Consider the following 25,805-nt stretch of genomic DNA (forward strand, 5'->3'; position numbering starts at 1 on the left):
CCCCCAACCCCCACCACACACCTGAATACACTAACAAGCTCTTGGTCTCAAGCATCTCCAGAGAAACTTTCTAGACAATCCCAGGTTTCTCTGTTTGAAGCACTCATTGAAAGATATTTCTATTCTTCATAGATCTTATATAAAATTATAATTACCCAGTTATTTGTGTGATTATATAATTAACACCCATTTCTTTCATTAAATTATAAGTTTTAAGGAAATAGGGTCCATGTTTGTTTTATCTCATTATGTACTCCAAATCCAAGCTGGTGTTTGGTGTAAGATAGACTGCTGAGTTGAAGCTACTTAACTGATTAAAAATACATTCAGGTGGATCCTTGCTGTCTCATAGTTTTCTCTTAGTTTTCTGAGTCAGAGTCTTGGTATGTAATGTAGTTGCAGTTGTCTCCTATCTCTGGGGCTATTGTATCACCATGCCCACCAACCTTACATAGTTTTTAGCATATACTACATAGCCAGGAACAGCCTTCTATTTTTCACATTCATAAGAACAAGACATATAATGTATATATGTATGCTGATAAGCTAAAAGATATAAGCATAGACATGCAATCATATTCACAAGCAGACTCAAAATATATACATCAAACAAAAGGTTGAAGAAGCCCAGAAACCTCTATATATAATCAGCAACCAAAGTATGTACCTTTAATCTCATGCAATGATTTCTTTGAAATTGATGAAAATAATATAAATTCCCAGCCAATATGTTATATACCTCTGATTAGTATTCTAACTGATATATAAAATGTGTTTTCTTATTGTATCCAGTTTGGCCAAAACATCACCTTAAAACACAAAAATTAAAAAAAGGAACTTTTAAGATATCTCATACTGTTTCTAAACAGGATGGAATGAACTCACAAATTAGACTTAGGCACAAGCCTGCTATGGCAGTGAGAGACATTCATTCTTGCCTTACACAAGTTGATTCTTAGACAGACTGAAATGACTATCACTTTCTGCAGCTATGTAAGCAAGGTGACATGGCCAGTTGGAGTAGCAAAATAAGCAAAGAGGACTGAACAGCAAGAGGATGGGAGTCCCTGGAGGACACAGGGAGCTGCAGGCAGCATGGAGTCTCTACCTGGGTGTTCCTGGACTGGTTCCTGGAGAACCACAGTTGTTGATTCTCCATAGGCCAAGGATAAGTATTCTTCTATGTCACTGTCTCGGAGAAGTTCCATGCCAGATCCGTCAGTGTAGATAACAAAAAACCTTTTTGAAAAAGTAGAAATCAGAACATTTCAGACACTCGGGAAAAATGCTTCTTGAATTTGAGATGGAGAATAAAATCCTAATGTTGCTAGTATCATTTTACCTGGGAACGTGTTCACCATAGATTTGCATGTGATTCTTTTCAAGATGAGTTGATGATAAGCTATCATAGCCCTCAGTTTGCACATTGGCATCATCTTCTAATTTCCTTTTAGGTAACATTGTTGATACAGAGCCATCAGCCATGACCTATGAGACATATCAGAAACTGAAGGGAAAAATGCCAAATTGCCTACATCACCATCGATCCAATGTGAGCAAGCATGTGGTTTTTTTGGTTACCAGAAAATCAAGCATATTGAATTACATGGACTGATATTATATATGAATTTCATTTCAAAAGTGGAGGTTCCCTTGCAGTACAGCTGTACTCATAAACTGCACATAGATAGTCAAAACAAACAGTAACAAGTTTAGAAAAAAAGGTGACCAGGATTGAGAGAAGGGATGGAGTTTAAGGGATGGAGAAACTGAACATGAAGGAAAGAGCACTTGTGTAATTTACTGTTTTGAAATATTGAAAGAGTGTTTGCATAGCGAAAGCTGAGATTCAAGTGCAGAAATATAGTTCCCTGGTGGAGCATATGGGAAAAATAGGTTTAGGATGAACACAAGAGGCAGTATTCTAGTTATCAGTGCTGTCTATACCTGGCATGCATCTCTTCAGAAAGGAGTATGGCATAGGCTGCCCACTGTAGGTGTTGTGGCCCTAGATGGGTATTAGAAACATGTGTGGCAAGACACACCCCAGACATTTCAATATGGAGGGCTTTGGCATTATGCTTCCATTGCTAGTCATTGTCCATTGAAATCTATCAGCTCATGCTCATGCTATGAAGAGTCTCAATTACTTAGTAAAGAAAACTGTGAGCGGGACCAGGACTTGTCCACATACCAGAACAACATTAGAGATTCTGTGGTTTGAGTCCAAATCTAAAAACTAACCTCACACCCACCAGTCAATGGAGGAAATTCCACTGTCGGGTGAGGATTGGGAAAAAAGATAAATGCCAAGAGCCAGGGGAGGCAGTGCTTTTTGGTTAAGGGCCAAAAGTAAATTCTCCAGGAGCTGCAGGTCATACATTCTATCTTGAAAATATATAGCTCTTCCACTGCTGAGCAGAAGCAGACATAGAGAACACACAAAAGAATATCCCTGTCTTACAGTAATAGTTTACACAGCACCACTGAAATCTGAACTGTATGTACCTTTATATGTCATGAAATATACTTTAGACTTTTTAAACATTTTAAATATAAGACAAAATATCTGAAGTCCTAATCCATATAAAGTAGGAGAACACAGTTTGCCAATTACTGGACAGAGATAAGGGGACCACCATGGTGCTGAAAGACAAATAGAAAGAGAGCACCTTCATAGTACAGCCTAAGCCCTCACTAGACCCTTTCGACCATCATCAGCCCTGATAGGCGCTTCTCACCATAGACTTCCCTAGGGCTATGAAATTGTAGGATGCTTGCATTTGCTCTCACCCTAATCCTTACATCCTTGTTTGCGGTTGCATTATTTTTTCCTGTACTTCTATAATTGTCCACTAGTTTTAATATTTATTTTGCTCAGATTATTAAGACTGTTCTTCCCTGTGAATGTATACTTGAGGAACCAAGAAAAGATATTGACATTCATGATTGGTTGGCAGAGGGCAAGCAAATGACCCCATGTAGCAAATGCAAAAAATCTATATGGAACTTGTCTAGTACATATCAAAATCAAGCTGGGATAGTTTGAATGTAAATGCCCCCCCCCACGGGCTCATTGGGAGTGATGTTATTTGAAAGGATGAGGGCATGTGGTCTTGTTGGAGAAGGTGTAGCCTTACTGGAGGAAGAGTGCTGCTGGAGGAGGGCTTTGAGGTTTCAGAAGCTCAAGGAAGGTTCAGTGGCTCATTCTCTCTTCCTGTTGCCTACTGCTGTGGATGCAGAATTCTCAGCTGCCTCTCCAGCACTGTGCCTACCTGTGTGCTGCTATGCTTCCTGCTGCAACAATAATGGACTAACCCTCTGAAGTGTAATCCAGTCCTAATTCACTGTTTTCCTTTAATTAAGAGTTGCCCTGGCCATAGTGTCTCTTCATAGCCATAAAGCCCTCACTAAGACAGATGCCCCGGCTCTCTCTACACCTGAACCCTGTACCTTACCTGAAAGGTGTTCCCCTCAGGATCCAGGACCTCACAGATAACCTCTGAGGTATGTTTCATGATGTATCTACTGGCTCTCAGCTGCTCACGCTTCTGGAAGGGGTGGTATATATTACTGCTAGATTCATGGCAGTATGTAGCTGAACAGTCTCTATCGATATAGAGGCAGCCTGTGTTTGGGGGTAACACCTAGGAGAAAGGTAAAAGACATTAAAATTTCTTGTGCAATTTCAGGGATTTGAAAGATGTTTCCAGGACAAAAAACCATAACAAAACAAAACAAAATCATTACTTAAGAAATGTTTTCTAATGGAGAGACGGGAAGGCCTTCCTCATGAACAGCAGACAGGCCCAAAGGGGCTTCTCTGTTCCTAGGAGTCAGACGGCTCTGGGAAGAAGGGAATTTAGGGTACCAACACTTCTGATTGCCCTTTAGCCAAGGCAACCTTTGGTGTCATCTTCAAGAGACACAGCTTCCTGACTCCTGACCTCTGGAAAGACTGTATTTGCCAAGTCTTCTTATCAGGCCATGTTGTGAAAACTCACACTGGTGCGTCCATTCATTTGCCCCAGGCTCCAGCTGTGACTAACATATAGGCTTTTTATACCAGAAAAATGAAGTGAATTAAGTCTGCTTTTTTTTTAAATGACACTTATGCTTTAGTTGTCATTGCTAATGAACATTCACACTTATACTTTCTTTCATCCCCCACTTTGAGCACTTATTTTGTTCCATAACCATCTACAATAGAAGAAGAAAGAAAATATGATGAGTAGAGAGATGGGAAGGATACACCATTTCAGCACATGGCCATCACATTCTGGCTTTCAGTTCTCAGACTCTTTTAACATGGTGTGTGTCCCTTCTCTAACAAGGAAAAAGAGGGGGAATGTTTTCAAAGACTAAAGGCACTCTATGTTGACACCAACATGTTCTGTTTACTAGGAAGATGAGGGAGATTGGAGAGGGGTGTGTTGCCATGTTCTTTCTCTCCTTTTGAAGGCAAACTGCCCTTCCAGGACCAAAAAAACTTCCTGTTCCCTCAGTTCTGCTGTAGTATTAGGGGTGGGACTGAAGTCAAGAGGCAGCAGAAGATGGAGAGAAGAAGTTAGGTGTATGCCAGATCATTGGAGTGAATTTGCCCCCACAGTGCACAGCATGGGGGTCTTCTTAGCCTAAATTTGACTGGACACTACTAACGCCCTGCAATAAGCAGGACAGTGTATTTCTAGAATGGATTGAAAAGATGAATAAACAAAACTGTGAATAGTGTCTTCTAAGATCAGGGGAGTGCTGAGAGCAACAGCTGGTGCCATTGCAGAAATTCCCATTGTCCCTGCAGAGTGTGTTCTGTTAGCCATAGGACACTTACATTTGACAGTCCTTGTTTCACAACTTGTCCTACCTGGTACGATCCCTGTGGCTTTGCAATGATAGACGTTCCATCCCCAAAGGTGGCACAGCAGCTGCTGTCCTCGCAGTTGGTGATAATAGTGGCATAGTGTGAGCTTTCTATGCGCATACATTTGACCTGTCTAGTGACAGTCCCTGGACCTTCGGCTAGAAGTAAGTAAAACACAAGGTAAGAATATTGGGTAGGTTGCATACAGTGGGCAGTCATCCTTAGATGGTCTCCTGGCTGTGTGGATTCCTCATGGAAAAAAAAAAAAAAAAACCTGGGTGCTGTCCACAGGGTTGGAGTATGGCCTGCAATCCTTGTCAATTCAGAATAGTTCAGAATCTACCTTTATATATTATTTGACATATTGTTTTGTTAAGTATGTGTTTAGTATTCTTTTTTATTTGGGAAAGTGGAAACATTTAATTTTGCAAGTTAAAAGCTGAAATTCATAAAATATATTCACCAATGAAAATTGACACTTGTCAACATGACTTATTTTGTTGCTTCAAATGTTGCTTCAAATGTGTATGAGGAAAATTGCAGGTAAAGTTTAAGTTTTCTCCTATGCCTAGGTTATTCTTGGTTACAAGTCATTTTTATATCTCTATGTAAATATGAATTAAGAATGACAACACATGAGATTTAGGTACTTTAAATTTACATAAGTTACATACAAAACCATCAAATTATTTAATTACTGTATCATTTTATACCTGTGGTTTTTCCAACATTGTTTTGAGGCCTCTAGAAATTTTTAGTTTTGAGAGAGGGTTTCATTATATAGTACAAACTGTTTTTGACCTCTTGGCCCTCCCAATGACAGACAGGTCTGTGTTACCAAACTTGTAGTCTTCAGAAATGTGTGTGTGTGTGTGTGTGTGTGTGTGTGTGTGTGTGTGTGTGTGTATACATCACATGTTTTTACATGTAATATGTTTATGCACAGTGCATTTGTATTAAGTATGTGTGCTTGAATTAAGTATGGGATATTTTTAGTGTATATTTAGTGTGTGTATGAATGTGTTTGTACATTTGTAATTAGTGTACGAATGTAGTTCCTCATGAAATAGTGACATTTTTAGGCATATAGCATATTTTATTTTTCCATTCTATCACTGATGGGGATTTATATTTTACCCAATATTTCAGTGGAAAGCTATTGAAAATAGCATCCATGTGCCTGTTTCATCAAGCTATAATAAAAGTGCAAAGTTAACATTTTATATGATATACATGCTATAGGGAGGGAGGGTAGGGAGGTGAGGCTGTCTTAGGCAAGATTGGCAAGATCTACTATAATAATGTTGCATTATGTAACAGAGATATTCCAAGGAAAAAGTAGCTTTTAGGTGTTCTTACTGTAACAAGTTAATACTATGAGGTGATAGAATTATTAATTTTTCTGATTGGAGCAATCATTTAACTATTGCCTTAGTTATGGTTTCTATTGCTGTGAAGAATAGAACAACTCTAATAAAGAAAAACATTTAGTTGGGGTGACTTGCTTACAGTATCAGAGGTTCAGTCTGTTTTCATTATGGCAGAAAACATGGCAGCATTCAGGTAGACATGGTACTGGTTACATTTTGATCAGAAGGTAACAGGAAACACGCTGAAACACTGGGTGATATCTTGAGCAAAAGAGACCTCAAAACCTGTCCCCACAGTGACACACTTCCTCCAACAAGGCCATACCTACTCTAATAAAGACACACCTCCTGATAGAGCCACTCCCTTTGGGGGCATTTTCTTTTAAACCACCAAATTCCACTCCTTGGCCCCCAAAGGTCATAAAACAAAAATGCATTCAGTCCAACTACAAATGTCCCCATAGTCTGTAACAGTCTCAAACTTGTTTCAAAGTCCAAAGTCTCTTCTGAGACTCATAGCAGTCTCTTAAAATTGAAATAAAAAATCAGATCATTATGTTACTTTTAACATATAATGGCACAGGGTATATATTACCGTTCCAAAATTCAGGGAAGGGAGCATAGTGAGGAAGTATTGGACTAAAGCAAGACCAAAAAAACCAACTGGGAAAACTTTTCCTAGGCATGGAGGCAAATTCCATAACCCATTTCTTCTACCCTTAACTCCAAAACCATGTGACTAAAGCTGCCAAATTCTGCTGCTTACTGGGGTTGGAACATGGCCCCCTTGTTCAGTTATGTCTTCACCAGCTTTCTGTCCTTCACTGCCTAAGTTTGGCTGTCCTGAAACTGGATTTCTAGGCCAGGCTGACCTCAAACTCAGAGATCCATCAGTCTCTGCCTTCCGAGTGCTGGAATTAAAGGAGTGCGCCACCAAACCTGGATCATAGGTTTTTCTTTAGTTCAGTTTCACAATTTGGAAAGCTAGCTGGGCGAGATCTTACCCTCGGGTCACCACTCCCTTTATTCCATTTCTTAATCCATTTATCTCCTCGAACAGAGGATTTGGCTTCATTATACTTCCTGGTGCTCCTTTTCTCCTCAAAGTTTACATTTTGTAATTTATCCTGCTTAGCTTGCTCCTTTCCATGACCACAGCAACTCTTATAAAAGGAAAACATTTAATTGGGGTGACTTGCTTACAGTTTCACATGACAGTGTCTATACTAGGCTGTTTTGAGATTTCCTCTGCCAACAGAATTAATCCAAAATTCTTCACTCTAACCTCAGGCAGACTCTTTGGACAAGGGCAAAAGGCAGATACTTTCTTCACCAAAATATCACAAGAATGATCTCTAGGCAAAATACTAAAGTTCTTTTCCTCTGAAACCTCTTGAGTGAGCTCCTGGCAGTTCAAATAACTCTTAGCACCCCTGTCTTCCATGATCCTACTAGTATGGCCCATCAAGCAGTGCTTAAAATATTCCACCGTTTTTATAACCCAAAGTACCAAAGTCAGAATTCCTCCAAACAAAAACATGGTCAGGCCTATCACAGCAATACCCCACTCCTGGTACCAACTTGTGTCTTAGTTAAGGTTTCTATTGCTGTGAAGAGACACCATGACCACAGCAACTCTTATAAAAGGAAAACATTTAATTGGGGTGACTTGCTTACAGTTTCAGAGGTTCAATCCATTATCATTGTGGCAGGGAGCATGGCAGCATGCAGGCAGACATGGTGCTGGCTAGACCTTGATCCAAAGGCAATAGGAAATAGACTGAAACACTGGGTGGCATCTTGAGCAAAAGAAATCTCAAAACCTGTCTTCACAGTGACACACTTCCTCTAACAAAGCCATACTTACTCCAACAAAGACACACCTCCTAATAGTATCACTTCCTTTGGGGGACATATTCTTTCAATTCCACTACAGCTATATGCATATATTAAAACACTGATACTGTATACCTTAAACACACCCTAAAGAAAACCCCACTGGCATAAAGAGAAAGAGCCTGGGAATAACTTAGATTTGCAAACACTCCTTAAGTTTAGGCTAGGCTTAGAGGTCCCCTCTTAGATTCTTTGAGTAGGCTCCAATTAATTAGCAGTTGTGGCTTTCTTTTTTATCTATATTTTTCTGACAATGAGATGTTCAGCTGTGAAGGAAGACCCATCTGAGCTCACCTGCTTATCAAATGGGGTATGCTAAGGACTGAGGGACACAGATCTTGGAGTCAACATCAAGGATGGATGAATCATGCTTAGTAGCTTTTAGTTGCCAATTTTGGCCCTAGGTATTTACTGATCAGCCAATTACAGTTTCCACAATTCCTGTCTCTACTGGGGACAAAGAGCACAATTAAAGGTACTAATATACTCCCTGCTTACTGCAGCCATGATTCACAACAGCAAAGCTTAAGAAGCAATAAATATCCATTATGAGTGAAAAAAGTGTGACAAAAAGAAATCCTGATGCCGGGCGGTGGTGGTGCACGCCTTTAATCCCAGCACTCAGGAGGCAGAGGCAGGCGTATCTCTGTGAGTTCGAGACCAGCCTGGTCTACAAAGAGCTAGTTCTTCTAGGACACCCTCCAAAGCCACAGAGAAACCCTGTCTCAAAAAACCAAAAAAAAAAAAAAAAAAAAAAAAGGGGAAATCCTGTCATTGTGATGAAACTGGAGGACATTATGTTGAGTAAGGCAGGACTAGGAAGACAAATACTACACACACACACACCACACATCACATACACATGGCACACACCACACCACATGCATGCACACCCAGGCACACATATACACACAAATGCAAATATACATTCACATGCATGTCTATACACACACACATACAGGCACACATATGCATACATTTGAATGTACACCACATACATGTAACCCCCTCCACACACAGAATTAAAAAAAATTAATTCAAAGAAGTGGAGAATAAAATGGTAGTTACTAGTTGTGGGATGGAAAGATGTTCATCAAATGTTATAAAGTTCCAATTACAGAGGAAAAATAGCTCCAAGATATCTTTAAAGGAATAACTAAAGTTAATATAATAATATGTACGGGCTGGAGAGATGGCTCAGAGGGTAAGAGCACTGTCTGCTCCTCCAGAGGTTCTGAGTTCAATTCCCAACAACCACATGGTGGCTCACAATTCTCTGTAATGAGATCTGGCATCCTCTCTGTCCTGCAAGACTACATGTAGGCAGAACATTGTATACATAATCAATAAATAAAAATAATATGTAACATTTGAGAACTAGTAAGTGTAGGTTTTAAGAGTTCTCAACTCAAAACATGATGTGTGTGAGATTGCTTGCTTTGACTATTGCACAACATAAAAATGTTTCAAAATATGCTGAGTATGATGAAGACAATTTTTACAACTAAATGAAGACTCCGAGATAAACATCATCAAACTACCACCATCATCTTCACAATGGGGACCCAAAGGCTCTCTTTGAACTGCATGGGTATTCTCCGGTTGGTTCACTTGTTTTTATGGATGTTTTTGATAATGAGCCTTCTACTTGTTTCATGCTAAATAGTTATAAAATTCTGTTGTTACTGTCTTGAAAAATCCAACTCACTTGTTTCTTCACCATCTGGAGGAATAATATGATCTTCATAAACCTGATAAAAGGTTGTGATTCTGGTGCCATCAGCATGATCCACGATCCGTGTTCCATCCTTCTTCTCAACAATGATCACCTTGTCTTCTCGAGTAGTCATGACCTGAATGTGAGAAGTGGAGCATAACCATTGCACCAGATGGTTAGACACCAGCAAGCTTGTTTCTATGCTTAGTGAATGTGAAGATTTTGTTAACTACTTGATCTACCACTGCCATTGATTCCTGAAATAGATAGGACTCCGGCTGTATAGATGAGGAAATTTGGACTTATAGAAATTAAGAAAAAAGTGTCAAAGTCACTCAAGAATCAAGTGACAGGGAACATTTCCATAATCAGGACTGGGTGGAGAGAGGCCAATCTGGAATACAGTTCGTAGGATCTGTTTCCTTGGAAAATATTGAGATAAGGTAAATGTGGCACATGTTGGCTGCCCTTGTGTTGGGAAGCCCCTGCTCTGGAAGAGCACCCTGGATAGGGTGAACTGCAAGTTGGCTATCAGTACAGTAATGGCAGTACAGTAATGAAGACTGTGGAGGAAAGGCTGTGGCTCCATCTAGCCAAGGTGACCCACATCTACATAAACTTTTGTTTGCTTACCATGCATGCTGTCTATGGACTTGAGGGGTTCAGGATGCTATGCACATGGGTTGCTGTTAGTATCCTAGCTTATGAGGATGGCATACTGTGCTTCCTGTCCTGAATCTTTCCTTAAATCTGAGTAAATTGAATCATAGTGAAAGACTCTTCTGTTCTGTTAGTTTGAACACAGGTTCTAGTGGATTATCTTCCTATATGAAATTGATAGAGTCTGGGCAGAGTATTAGTAATGGCAAAAAGCAACTTTGGTAGGAAGCTTCTTTGGGTTCACGTTTGACAAAAAACACTCCATAATAGCAGGGCAGGCATGACAGTGGGAACACAAGCTGATAATGCTATGTCTGCAACAGGAAGTAGGGCAGATGAGTGATAATGCTAATCAGGTTGGCTTGTTTCTCTTTCCTTAGCACAAAGTGGTCTCGACATCCATCTCATGCCCACCCTCAAGCCGTGCCTAGAGGTTCTTGTCTTAGGTGATTTTAATTCTGGTCTAGTTGACCATGAAGATTAACCAACACAGAAGGGAAATGGCTGAGTGAATGACCTTAGACAGAAAGACAACAGGTCAATATCCCATCACCTATCAGGTTTATTCCAGCTCAGCTTAAAATAACTTACAGAGTGCTGAGGGCAGGGTGTGCACTATGATGGGTACTATGGTGAACTGGCATACAATTCCTTACTCTGTAATAGTTAGGGGTCACTGATAGGATGACATTTCAGGACTGTTGGGTTCTGTGGTGGGTGCTCTGCGTGGCTTGGTTCTCTGCCTAAGGTAATGGTGCTGAGCTTGAGCCTGGTATGTAAGAGAAGAGTTATGGTTTGATCAAAGCATATTGAGAGACAAAGAGTAATGGACAGATGTTAGGAGTCTGTCCATTACTACAAACCAAGTGGGAGACTTCATACTTTATCCTAAGTGGAATGGAACACTACTGAGGGGTTTTAGATACAAAGACTAGGGTAGGAATCATGAAACGGTCAAGTAATCCTGGCAGTTCCTTCCATTTGAAAGAACAATCAGAACTCTGTAGACTAGCTAATCAATGACCAGCTGTTATTGAACTGACTGTGTCTTGGGGGCTGAAATCCCAGCCCCCAAGGTGGGACAGTTAGGAATTGTGGCTTTTGGGAAATGACATGCTCATGAGGCTAGAATTAGATTGGTAACCTTATAAAAGGTACCCCAGAGTACAATCTCTTTCCATTGTGTGAGGTTTCAGTGAAACCAGTCTGCAACCTAGAATTAGGTGCTCAGGCCATGGAGGTTATTCACTCTTGTTTGAAATGTCTAGCCTTCAGAGCTTCCAAAAATAAACTTCATGTTGTTTATAAGCATCTCATGCTCTGGCATTTTGTTATAGCAACCTGAATGGACTAAAACACTGGTAAAGTTCCCAAGCTCTGTGCATGTGTCATGCACCAAGTGATGGAAGCTGTGTTATGTGGTCCAGAACTCTCTTCAAGAGAAGACTCCTTGGTGGCTCACTTGGGAGGCAGAGGCAGGTGGATCTCTGTGAGTTTGAGGCCAGCCTGGTCTGCAGAGTGAGTGCCAGGATAGGCTCCAAAGCTACACAGAGAAACCCTGTCTCGAAAAACCAGAGAGAGAGAGAGAGAGAGAGAGAGAGAGAGAGAGAGAGAGAGAGAGAGAGAGAGAGAGAGAGAGAGAAGACTCCCAACATGGGAGTATAGTCAGCAAACCAATGCCAGTTCTTGGCTCACTTAACACTTGCCTCTCCAGAAGACAGGTACTTTGTCTTAAACTTATCCTGTTTTTGGGTAGCTGTTTCCCAGGACCAAATGGGGCAGGGTTCCATGGGTCTAGTCATTCTTCCTGGACTTGAGACATCAGGACAAGAAGAACTTGCCTGTGAGGTCATTGCTGGGTTGATTACAACTTTGTTGGGTCTGTACTTCAAATCAATCATTTCCTCCCCCTTCTCTGAAGATATGGCATCCCTAAGAATATTATATGCCTCAAACTCCACCTCAGTATTTGTTTGGATATTCCATCTTGCAGATGGAGTGCTATAGATTTTATAATGCATATCCAACAATTAGGCACTCTCAGTTTTCTAGATGTCCTAATATAGGGGAAACAGGGTTTCGATCAGTGGTCTTGTATGTGAGAATATATTCTCTAGAATTTTCTAGGCCTTCTGGGAACAAGTGAACATCATATATCATCATGATAGGCAGACATTTTAACTTAGGAGAGAAATGTATGTTGAGCACTATTTTAGGTTCTCATTATATCATTGATGGTCTCAGTCAGGAATGCATAATGAGAAATACAGCTGTCTGATGAGCTAACTGAGAGTATGAGCTTTGAAAACAAACTGTCATAGTTCAAATTCCGGCACCACTGATGGCTGGATGACTATTTTTATAACATTTGCTTGACTCTTGCCCTTACAGTTGAATAACATCCTCTATACAGTTGCTCATTGATGTGGAGTTTTTCAGTTATTCAGTGTGTGATTCTTTGAAGGCAAAGGTCATGAGCACATTTTGATCACTCGCTGTAGAGGGCCATAGAAAAATAGGACAAGAATATATAGCTTCCCATTCCCATAGATAAAAGAGGCACAAAAATCTATTTAACAGGAGACATGTGACATTAATCATAGTTATCTTTAAGCAGTATAAAATATTCAGGAGCAGTCCACATTGCAATGCACTACGGAGGCTAACGCAGGAGTTCAAGTTAAAAGCAAGCCTGGGTTATGCAGCAAGACTGTCTCAATAGCAACAACAACAAAATTAATTATTTAAGTAAATAAATGAAAGAAAAGAGAAAGAACAAAAAAATCTATAATCAAATCCATGATCTGAACCTCACTTCAAAAGTTAGTATTCTGTTCTAACACTATTTTATACACACACACACACACACACACACACACACACACACACACACACACACACACACACTTCTTCAGAAAATAGTATAATTTCCACTACCTTACACAGTGATTTTAGATTGGGGGACAATGGGCTCACCCATCCATTCATCTACCTATCTTCTTACCTGCATACCTACCCACCAACCTACCATGTAACAAGCATTTGAAAATTAAGATTTGTCACACATTTTTCTACGAGTTGTTTCAAGACTCTAGTGAAATGGCTTAGACACTTTTGTCTAATGGTTTAGACAGTTTTGTGGTGTGCAGTAGTTTGTCATACCGTTCCATTGATGGGATCTGTTGCCTGAAAGGATAAATATGGTTTCAAGTGTTCAATTTTCTCTAGTCCTTTGGTGCCGATCCGATTTCCATCAGGTGTTGTTGTAAACCAGGTGCCAGTGTGGGTTTCAATAGTAGTTGGAACTGTTGGAACTACCCCCGGGAGAGTATCATGGGTTTCATTCTTATGTGCCACTGATGTTTGATTTTTGTGACCTTTTCCTGTGGATGTTCAAGGACAATTAGGCAGAGCAACATAATTGTAACACTTTCACAAGTTGTTCATTAAGCCGTGATACGGCAAAAACTGACTTAGACACTGGCATAGAAAAGCCAAAGCAATAGTCATTGATATTACTTTTTAACAGAGAAAGTTAGGGGACTAGACCTTAGCTGAATTGTCATTGCCTTCCCCCAGAAAGACACACATACATGCCACTCCCTATTTGGGGAACAAAAGCAATTCTGTTTATTTCTGTCCAGTTTTAACCTTATTTATCCTTGAATCCTAGATTGTGTAGTGTATATTCCACTTTTTGATGTCTCACATTTCTCCTGCATATGAAATCTAGCCCTTACTGCCTTTTAGACATTTAATCTCCTCTATCTTGTCTGTTCTGAATCTGGGAGCCCTCCCTAGCCAGGCATATCCTTGGCTTCTCATTAGCAGGAATGATTTTGAATCACTATGTCCCCCTCCTCTTCAACATATGGGGGCAGGGAACACGTGTAGTGTAGAGTCCCCTCAAGGGACTCTGGGACCATCGTCTCTGTGGTGATATCTTGCTTATACAAATAAAGCCTGCCTGAAGGTCAGAGAATGGAGCTTGCCACTAGCTAACCATAGAGGTATGGAGGTCTGTACAGACAGACAGGAAGTGAGATAGCTTGGCAGAAATAGAATATAAGCAGGGAGAAACAGGAACTTGCTCTCTTGTCTGCTGAAATGCTAAGGAGGTAAAGTGTGGCTGTGGCTTGTTCCTTCTTCTCTCTGATCTCTCAGCATTTTCCTCTATATCTGACTCTGGATTTTTATTAATTAGACCAAGTAAGAACTCATTTTACACATCTCAATTCTCTATCCCGGTAGATGTTCACTTTTCTAAGATAACTCATAAATCTGACTTTCTGGCATCATTGGGCCTCAATGATGAGATAAACACAGACTTAGAAATATATTACAAGCAGAGAGGATTGCTAATTCTGGGAAGAATCTCTAGGCCCAGAACACAAAATGTTCATGCATGAGAGTACAAATCTCAGCTCAGTGCACAGGGACTCAGTGAATTCGAGGAACTAAAGGAGGGACATTGGGTAAGCTCAGACTGCCTATTGCCCCAGGATTTGTTTGTTATTTGTTAATACTTCTGGAACAGCATCAGGGAGGAACATGGTGCCAGCTGCAGAGCATGCATAGACCTCCCACAAGAGGGAGCAAATACTTGATGCTGTGTTTTCTCTACTTCCACTTTCCCCTTTTTCCACTCTTCCCCTGTCTTGTTCTCTTATTTTCTTGTCAACGGCAGTGGAAAAGTCTTGCCAACATGAGAATACAAGAAAGATAATGGAATCAGGGTGGGGTCGGGTGGTGACGACAGCATGGTGTGTGCAGACACCCTTGAGCAATTTATTAGTCAGGGAATAAATTTTGCTTGAGAGCAGAAACTGGAGAGGGAGGCATGGGTCCAGTAACGTGTATCTTTATGGCATGTTACAGACCTTGGAATTTCCTACAGAAAACATTTAAGAGGGATCATTGTCAAAAGAGAAGCTGAGCACTTTTGGCAGGCATATGGAAAATTAGTCATAAGGAAAATATGAGCAATAGTCAGAAAATATTAGAGAACTAGAGATTACAGATAGCAATAGATATAAATAAACACAATGTTGGTGCCAACTGAGATGGGAGAATTCAGGTGTGAAAGATAAGGATGGATAAGACAGATGGAAGAACACAAAGAAAGGATTCTGAAATCTTAAATAACTACAGCCTTCCTTTACTAAGTACACAGATACATAAAGTGAAGAAGACTGGGCAGTGACCAGACATAAGGAACAGGTGAAGTTGGTGTTCCTTTTCCAGCAGCATCACCAACTAGACACTAAGAATTCCACAGTAAGTAACTAAAACTACCAGAAATATTAACTAGATGGAAGTCTCTCTGAACTGATAACTGAATGATATAGTAAGCACAAGCCAAGGACTGAGGAAAGTCAGGAACCCAAGGCAATAAAGCTTATCCTGAAGAGGGATTTGCTCTGTGAGTCCTTCTCAAGCTGGGGTGACACAGGACTAAGGAAAGAATGGAAGTCAGAGCTCATTCAAGCTGTTCTCAAAGAAAGTGTGAATTATTTACAGAATAAATGCATGCTTTCTTCTACTGTCCCCCAGCACTACCAGACAAGTTTTCGGTGTTCAAATATGGTGCTGAGCACAGAGCTATATAATTAGGAGCAGCACTTACGTGGATATCTCTGAAAATGACCACCATTTGGATGACATTCTCAAACCCCTCAGAATAATAAGTTAATATTGGGGTTAAAGCAGAAGCCCTGATATTTTCCTTTCCGAAGTGAACTATTTTCAAAGCAATGCATCTATATTTGTATCAGTCCAAAGAATTTAGAGTTAAAGCAACAAGAAATAAAAATTATCATGTAATAGCCAAAAAGCACTGAAGTTTAAGCACTTCAAAGAGAGAGTCAGAAGAAGCAACTGAATAGACACAGAATCTGAAATGTGAGATTCCAGGTAGATTGGACCCAGAAAGTGTGAATAAAGAGAAGGCAGGTTACCTTCAACTTCTGAGAAGCAACAGGGGGAACAGCAATAACCTGTATTGTATTGGAAGTTACTTGGACAAACCTGACTATGAACTCTAATGGAGGTTCTCATTCCTGGAACTGGTTTTGTTTCTTTGTTTTTTAGATAGTGTATTGCTCTTGTGGGAAGCATTGCCATCCCAATAACAATGTGTCTTTATCAATCATCCTTGATGTTATTTTACACTTTCCCTCCTCTGTCCTCTGTATTGACCTCCTTTCCTACTCATCAGTTGAGTCCTCCTGCCATTTCCATCTCTCATTTCCATCTTTATATTGCCTATACTTTATCCAGTTCTTTTATTTTCCTGGTTTCTGTTACTCCAGATTAAATACTCATATCTGAAGATTTATTTTTCTGTAGATTTGTTTTTCTGTGTCAGGGTTATCTCACTCAATATTGTCTAGTTCCACCCATTTACCTGTACATTTTATGTAGGTAAGTCCCTATTGCTTAAGGTACTGCATACTTTAGACACAGGTCATGGAAGATCTGAGAGGGATAGAATTCCAAAGCTTCCTTCTTGCACTCCAGCTTTCGTATTATCAGAAATCATTATGTGAGCTTCCAAGGGAGGGAAGCAGTCAATAGTCCTGTCCAGCTGCAATATTTATGAACTACAATGATGACCAACACAGTGAATGTCACTAAGAGTGCAGTAGTGACATTGGTATCTTGGTGATAACCAACAGCTGTGTAATTGGATGTAATTCTCACTCAATAGGAGGAAAATCATGCCAGATACTAGAAACTTACCCAATTATCAGGGGCTAGTGAGGTCATGGATCTTAAAACCTACCACCACCACTTTACTAAACCAATATAGTTCCTAATAACATTCTAAAACTTAACCGGAATACCCACAAATAAATATAGCTCTCACCCATATCAAATAATCCCTTTACAGCAAAAGAGATTATTTTTTTTACAGAAAAAAACACAAGAGGACACAACACAGTGGTCAGCAGATGGTGGGGAGTCCAGTCCCAATTAGTACATCTACAACACAACTCATGCACTTACCTCACAGAAAACAGTGTGGAAGAGTAGGTAGAGAGACTGTAAGAGACAGAAGATCAAAAAGTCTGCTAGAAAGGACAGGCAAGCTACACTCATGATACCTCAGCCATATGGCTGCCTGATCAAAAGCTGAACCATGACAACAGCAATAGAAAGGCTATCTAGGAAGGAGGAAACTTAAGGGGGCCCAACCATTAGATGAAGACCAACGGGCAACTAATGACTGCTGCCAGAGGGAAACAGTCTTCTCCAGGGTTGAGCACTCTAATTGGTTGTCCAATACCACTGGCCAGTCCTGAAATCATGTACACATATGTAAGCCACACTGGATGGACTCAGCAGATTGTATGTAGATATTTATACATTTACATATCTGTGTCAACAATAGTAAAAAAAATAGACTCCATGCATTTGAAAGGGCTGTGGGGGACAAGGGGGTTGAAAGGGAGAAAGGGAAGGGGGAAGTGATGTAATTATATTTTAACTTAATAAAAACCAAGAAGGCATATTAGAAATAAAATAAAGGAAATATATGTGGAAAAAAATCTACCAGCTGAAATTTAAACAATTTAAGGTGAGTTTTGTTTTTTGTCTTAATTTTTCAAGGCAGGGTTTCTCTATGCAGCCCTGTCCGTCCTGAAACTCATTCTGTAGACCAGGCTGGCCTCGAAGCCTCTGCCTTCCAAGTGCTGGAAATAAAGGCATATGCTACCACCAACTGGCAAAATTGTATTTATTTATGTATTATTTTAGGTATGGGTGCTCTGTCTGCACATATGCCTGCCCGCCAGAAGAGGGCACCAGATCTCATTGTTGATGGTTGTGACCCACCATATGGTTTCTGGGACTTGAACTCAGGATCTCTGGAAGAGCAGCCAGTGCTCTTAACCTCTGAGCTATTTCTCCAGGCCTATAACTTTAGGTTTTAATAGAAGATATAATATACTTTAGAAGGGAGCTCAAAGATAGACTGGAACCAATTATTTAGACTGAAGCTGAGTGTTCTCAGTCCTCATTGCCCCAGAAGTAATGAAAAAGAGGTCAAAGGCCTCTAAAACATTTTTTTATGAGAATTACAAAAAAAGAGGAAAAAGAAATGGATGGAAACAGTATTTGATGGTATTACTGTTGAGACATTTTCAGCATCAGCGGGAGACACTTATCTACATATTCAAACTGCCTAAGGCATCCCCACTTGTATGAGTAAACAGAAACCCACACACAGTCAAATTGTATTGGAATTACTATAAAAAAAATGGAACTGATGGGAGGGCAGATGACCTTTAGAGCAATAGGAGTTAGACTAACAGCCATCTTTAAAGTGAGTCTGGAGGAGGTCCACGTACATCAGTCTCGAATTCCACACTCATTGAAACTGTCATTTGAGAATAGGACAGTGTAGTGAGATTTTCAGGAAATGTCAGTTCTATGATAATGAACTAAAGTCTCTGAAAACAAAACCTTTCGAGTTTTGCTTTGACAATGTCTACCCATATGCTGCACATAAGAGACACACTTGCACACATGTCACAGAAAGAGAAACATAGAGTGGAAAAGCCATATTGGTAAAGTGTCACAGAACAACAGGTACCAGAGGCACAACAGTGTATGCAAAGGGGCCTTAGGGAGGGAAGCCTCAAAATTCAAATAGAAAGCAGTCCTGTCCAACGATGACAAGTTCAGTTCACCACAACGATAGAATAATCTAAAGTTGTATTCAAAGTTATGTTACCAAACTATTTGAAAGAAAACTTGGCAGAACCATTAAAGAGACAGATTCCACTCACAAATAATGCAAGAGGACAAGGAACACAGAGCTGAGCAGGTGCTGCCCTCCTTTCAGTAAACGTAAACACTGCTGGATGAATTGGAGGAGGAGATTAAAAACATGCAAGGACATAAGATAAGGGCTGGGAGTTTATCTACAAGCAAGGCTTGTTGCCTGGTCTGTGTCGTCTGTGAGGTAATGACACCTCATAGTTTTAAGCAGCTAAAAGTATTTCCTGATACACGGAAACAATATTGAAATCAAATTTTGGTATTCATAAACAGTTTTTATTGGGATTCGACAGATTCAAGGCTTTTTGAATTGTGTATCATCAAAAAGTACTTTCATGCTCCAGCAGCATCGCTGAGTAATCGTGACAGAGAACACATGGCCTGCCAAGTCTGTAAGTTTACCATCTTGCCCTTTACTAAACTCAGGGATATCTGGAAAACACAACTAACAAGTCTTATGTAATAAATATAAAGAGAACACTGTACCAAATAACTACATGATGTATGCTGTTTTCATAGATTTGAATTACTGATCATATGTAAGGTTATAAATTATATTTCAGCAATTAAGAATCAGTGATTAAAATAAGCTAGGAACACCATAGAGATTTGAAAATAAATGTAGAGACTTAAATCAAAAAATTTCAAAGAAATTTTCACAAGATAGATAATGTTAAAACTAAAAGTTAATAATTCTTGTGGAAGTTTCTATGACTAAACTCAAAGCTATTGAATATTCAACCTCACTATTAATCAAATAGTAACAAGACTCACTAATTAGTTATTAATCTGAATGGCATTGTCATGGGTGTGAGGAAGCATCTGTTTACATACTGTGTTAGTAGGAGATGTTGAACAGAATCCTCAGGGCAGCAATCTTTGATTTCAATTATTGCAGACACTGCCGTCTGACTGCTACCTAACACCTTCTCCACCCCAACCCTCACACGTCAGCCAGAAAACAAGACACAGCATGTTGGTTCTTTATTTTAGAAGCCCTGAACGCCAGCCAGGTGTAGCCCATGAGGTGCACAGGGTCAAGGGTCTTCTGAGAACACACACTTGAATTCTCTTTTTTCCTTTCTGCTATGTAAGTTGTTACATGAAAACCTCATGGTGCACCTGAGGGGCTCTGACTCAACTTGGAGGAAAGGTCAATAGCACCCCAAGGATGCTGACTCAGAATCTGGGTATTATCCAATTAGCAACCCTCTAAAACACTGCCTCAGACAGTACAGCTGATGTGTAAGAGGGCACAATGACATAGGAAACTGTTTGTTATGCACTGGAAAATGTGCATTATACATTACACAGAGGACAAAGCAGTTCATGAAGTTCTAAGCAATCCTGCATTGGTAATGAAAATTCATATGTATGTACATATACATAAATAGATATGATTATATTAAAAGATGAGCAGTATCATAACAATATCGAACCCCTGTTAAACACTTGAAAACTACGAAATCTGGCAAGTCAAGAGACTTGGATGGTCACCTTTCTTGGTAATAACAATCTCAGACGGTGCTGTTTCTGATTTGGGCTGAGAGGCTGAGTCCACCAAATCTCCATTATGGGGGCTTGTAGACAAATCGGGAGATGTATAAACAGGACCTGAATCGGGGCTGCTACTCACAGCACCATCTGCAAACAGAACCTGAAAGGGAAACAAGGGCTAAGAATTCTCACAAGTCGAGAGGAGGCCGGTCCACAATGAACACTATGTCCAACAATTTGGGCTCAAAATATTCTAAAGAAGAAAGGCTGATGGCAGGCCCCCCATGCTCAGCACCAGAAGGTGCTAGCAGAGGGGAGATTTGGATCTGGAGATAGCAGAGAATATGATTTCATATTTCCCACCCACTTCTGTCTTATTTCTTTTTCCTACCTTTTGTTGGATTTTATATATTTTTCTATTCTTCATCCTTATTCTATGAAATTGGAAAATCGTATAGAAGACCATGTTCAAACAATTGCATTAAAGAAAACTTATGATATTTTTAATGTCTGCTTTCTGTTGCCCTTTACCAAGGAAGTCTTCCATCTCTAGTTACCACAGATACCCTTTTGAGTACCCATAGGCATGGCCTCCCATGAGTCTGACAAGGAAGTCATCTGCCCCTGTGACTCTGCCTGATTCTTCCTGGTCTCTTCAGGAGCTTTGGGGCTACCTGTGCAGTCAGTCCTAAGTAGCAAGATGACTCTTAAATGAGTGTCAACCCAGGCTGGCACTTGGTGGCCAGGATGAATTTGAAGTATGCTTTTAAGTACTGGAAATGTTTCACGTGTCGTGTTCTAAATTATTTTCTTCATTCATTCTCATTATTTTCTACTGGAAATTTTAGGGCATTTCTACACCTCTTAACTTGGGTCTCTCTCCTGCAAGTCACCCTCCCTATCACTTGGCCACTCATAATTACTTTTAATTTTTAAGAACTCTTGTATTTTTCCCCTAGAAGTTTTACACTTATTTTAAATTACATTTTATTTATTCAACTGCTGTGTGTGTGTGTGTGTGTGTGTGTGTGTGTGTGTGTGAGTGTGTGTGTGTGTGTGTGTGTGTGTGTGTGTGTGTGTGTGTGTGTGATGCTGGTAGGTATATGAAGATCAGGTGTCAATTTTCCAGAGTCTTTTCCCTGCTTCTAACACATGAGTTCTGGAGATTAAACTCAGGCAGTTAGACATGGTGTCCTTACCCACTGAGCTATCTCACTGTCACTAGAGCAGTTTATTTTTTAAAATAGAATGTTAAATTCTTGAGTGTCTGTCTATATTATTTTTACTCATTTAAAATTTATGTTCAAGTATTTATTGTTGGGTGATTTAAAAAATACTGAATTTACCTTTTTGGAATTTCTTAGACACCTAGTCTTGAATCTCTCATTTGTGGCTCTTGGTGGTGTAATGCCTGTTTATAGGCATCCTTCCCTCTGATCATTTTGGAAGGGTGGCCAAAGGCATGTGGTGTCTGGGTTTTAGGGCTTCTGATTTTAAGTCTCTACAAAATGAGTTTACCAGCAGAACTGCCCTGATTTTCAGAGCCCAGGGGTAAAACTGTCTATTCCAAATCCTCCTTTAAATTTTGAAGTTTTTCTATTGTTTGTATTTTAAACTTTGTCCTTATTTCTCCATCAGTCTGAACCTACCTGCCTTGCATTTTCTAGAAATTCTCTAAATACTTCATATACTAGTGAAATATTTTGTTGTTTTCTAGTACTGTTACAAATTTAGTATTTAAGAACAGTTTCCCCTAGTGTTTTAAGGTGAGTTGAAAGGGAAGGAAGGTAAACATATTTAGTCTGCAATCTTAGATCATCTATCTATCTATCTATCTATCTATCTATCTATCTATCTATCTATCTATACATATATGTATATATATATATATATGACATAACACATGTCATGTGTGTTATGTCATATATATATATATATGTGTGTGTGTGTTATGTCATATATATATATATATATATATATATTATATATATATATTATATCCTGGCTTTCATAGACAACATTCTCCCTAACTATGCTACTTTTCATTTATCATTTTGTGAGCAGCACAGTTACATTTAAGTTTTAATTACAAAAATGCCTCTGATCTGTAAGCCTCTTGCTCAAGGACAGTTAGTTCCTGAAATGCTTAAGGCTATTGTTTATGGGAGACAACAAGCCACTTGATTTTCACTCCCCTAAACAAAATTGTTTGACCCATGTGCACCAACATGCTTGATCGCATGTGGGCGGGAAGTTCACAGGCTGGAGGTGTGTCAGGATGTGTGCTTGACCTGCTGGGAAATGCAATGAATTATGGGCTTTCCTTTTTAAGCTGCAGCAAACTGATTCTGGGCCATTTTCCAGGAACCTGGGTAGGAACCTAGTCAGAGCCCATCCACCTAGCTAGTATTTAAATAAAACTTGCTTCAAATTTGGTTTTAAACTGTGCTAGTGGTCTTAATATTGATTGGTGGGACTAACAATTATAAGGCACCCTTTATTTTATTTGTGCCTCCTATGTGCTCTTCACTTGTAGCTCAATTGTCTTTTACTTTACTGTGGGGAAAGTCATTTGAATACTATAAACCTGTGTAGATCCATCCAGCATATACTTGATAACGGTGCCCTGGCTGGTGACAACTCTTGATGCTTCCTGTTCCATGGGTGGCATCACTGCTTTATAGAATTCATAGTGCTTCACCCTCTGGGGGTAGCTCTGACGGATCATGAGGTCCCAGGTGGGTTCTTCATCTACAATTGGATGATCTTAAAAGGCAAAAGAGAATAAAGCTGTTGGTGGGTGAGTTGGGGCTGGGATTTTACCTTCTTTCTTGTCTCTATTCTAGTATCTGTGTTCGAGGAATAGGGAAGTTTCCTTCCAGTCATGCCTGATAGCCCAGAAAACTTGTTCTTTGCTGACCTTTTGCACTCCAATGTAATAAGATTATTTCAATAACATAGTAGATAGTGCACCCTTTCTAGCATATGTTTATAATCTACAGTGCAGTGTATGTCAGGGAGAGATGATTTGGGACCGAATTTCAATATCTTAGTGATGCCATTTTCTGGGGCGGCATGCCACCCTGAGTAAGTTTTTGCTGCATGGTAGACAGTGCTCTGATATCCTCTGGTTGCTCAGAGCCACAGGCCTAAGCACCCTCACTCCAACACAGCTTCATTCAAACCTTTTCTAACTTACCCATCATCCTTCAAAATTAACTCAACCCTCCATCTCTAACCACATCCAGACCACTCTCAGTGTTCTGCTGCTCCCTGGTAATCAAGAAGAAAATCGCTTGATAAATACCTTAAAAAAAAAAAAAACCCAAAGTACAATGGGATAGCTTTTCAATTTGATGCAATACCATTTGCCAATTCTTGTTATTTCTTGAGATACAGCCAAAGCAACAAGGAACAGAGTTAAGAGACAATCTGCAGGATAGGAGAAGATCTTTGTGGTGGTTTATCTAATGGAGGCTCAATTTTCAGATATATAGAAATAACTAAAAGAGAAAACAATCCAACTAAATGGGTAAGTGAGCTGAACAGATAGTTTCCAAATGAACAAATACAAGATCCATAAATACATGAAAAAAAGCCTTCAATATCCTTGGCCACCAGGAAAATGCAAACAAAAACTACACTGAGCTTCCATCTTACCCTAACCAGATGGTTATCATCAAGAAAATGAAAAATGACACCATTGGATACAGGAGGAAAAAAGTATCCTTATACGTTTTTGAATGGACTCAGATTCAATCCCAGATGTAGCTCTTGCCAGGTTAGATAAAGTCTTTTGTGTAACTATTTATTCATCAAAATAAGTAAGAAATCACATTTAGAACCAACAGAAGTATCAAACTATGTAAACGTTATGGGATCAAGAGAGTGTTCCTCTATTCCTTTCATGTGCACTCATCAAATTCTCTTCATACTCACTGCCCATTGTTTACATCAAAGAACAAAGTACTGTACCTGTGGTCCCCTGGAGATACAGGAAGACAAAGGCACATCAAAACCATTAAGAAAGCCACGTTTATCATCCCTAGACCAAGACTGGCTTCCCTTCTCTGCCTTCTAGGAGTCAGGTGACCTGGGACACATTACTGCACCTCCAGAGGTCTCAACTTCTATATTTTATAGATGGAGTTATCAGTACCTATGCCATAAGATTTGTGTTTTTACATACATGTTAATGACTTTGAAAGTATTTCATCAGAGCAAGTGCTTGAAAAATGATCATTATTGTTATGCTCTTTATTTGAAAATTACCCATCATTCATCATCAAGTTTAACTTGTAAGGAAAGACACAATTTTCAATTATGGGATTTTCTGTGTGAGCTTTTGACCCTTGCCTTCTGGCTCACCCCAGTTAACACTCACCTGTAGATTCTTGCCCAATGAAGGTCAGCAGGAGCCCATTGGGGCAAGATACGTTTAGATTTTGAAAGGTGGGAACATAAGAAGGTTCCTGTATAACAATCTCTGGCTCTGCTTCTTCCGGTACATAATTCTGTACATCAACAAGAGCTTGTCATTTTCTAAGCAAGACATCTTTACTTTGCTCAGGCAAGGGTTTGTTAATCAATACTACTGTTCGCAAGTAAGCAGACCCTGTAACAGAGTCTAAAAAAGATGCAAGAATCTTCACTGTCATCAAGTTTATACTCTACTTGCTGACTGGCACATAACCAGATATGACAGAGAATAGTATCAAATGTAACATTTTCCCTGAGAGAAAGCGGCATTTAAGTTAACAGAGGTCACTGTGAAAACATTTATTGAGCAAATAGACTTAATGGAATTTGAGTGGTGCCCCTATTTGGATGTGTAGGATATGGGCAACATTATAGCATGAGTGTTGGCATCCTCCCAAACACAGATGGTGGAACTTGATGCTCAAAATGATGGCATTAAAAATAGGCCTTTGGGGGAACTGATTAAATCCCAGTGTTTGGCTTTCATGATTGGGATTCAGGTCTTTATAAAAAGGCATTGAATGGAGAGGGTTTACACTTT

At 39.7% G+C, this 25,805-nt stretch overlaps 1 protein-coding gene across 1 annotated transcript in view; it reads right to left on the reverse strand.

Moving 5' to 3' along the window:
- Window positions 1-25,805, reverse strand: part of Spag17 (sperm associated antigen 17) — a 213,136-nt gene that overhangs the window by 31,729 nt on the left and 155,602 nt on the right. The window contains exons 26-34 of the mRNA XM_035451312.1: window positions 25,170-25,299; window positions 23,373-23,551; window positions 20,786-20,945; window positions 13,667-13,887; window positions 9,836-9,980; window positions 4,865-5,019; window positions 3,459-3,647; window positions 1,343-1,488; window positions 1,109-1,239 (exon numbers count right to left, since the gene is read on the reverse strand). Of these exons, the coding sequence (XP_035307203.1) occupies window positions 1,109-1,239; window positions 1,343-1,488; window positions 3,459-3,647; window positions 4,865-5,019; window positions 9,836-9,980; window positions 13,667-13,887; window positions 20,786-20,945; window positions 23,373-23,551; window positions 25,170-25,299 (1,456 nt within the window). The remainder of the gene's footprint in view (window positions 1-1,108; window positions 1,240-1,342; window positions 1,489-3,458; window positions 3,648-4,864; window positions 5,020-9,835; window positions 9,981-13,666; window positions 13,888-20,785; window positions 20,946-23,372; window positions 23,552-25,169; window positions 25,300-25,805) is intronic.

The sequence above is a fragment of the Cricetulus griseus genome (assembly GCF_003668045.3).
Source record: "Cricetulus griseus strain 17A/GY chromosome 1 unlocalized genomic scaffold, alternate assembly CriGri-PICRH-1.0 chr1_0, whole genome shotgun sequence".
NCBI classification, from domain to species: Eukaryota; Metazoa; Chordata; class Mammalia; order Rodentia; family Cricetidae; genus Cricetulus; species Cricetulus griseus.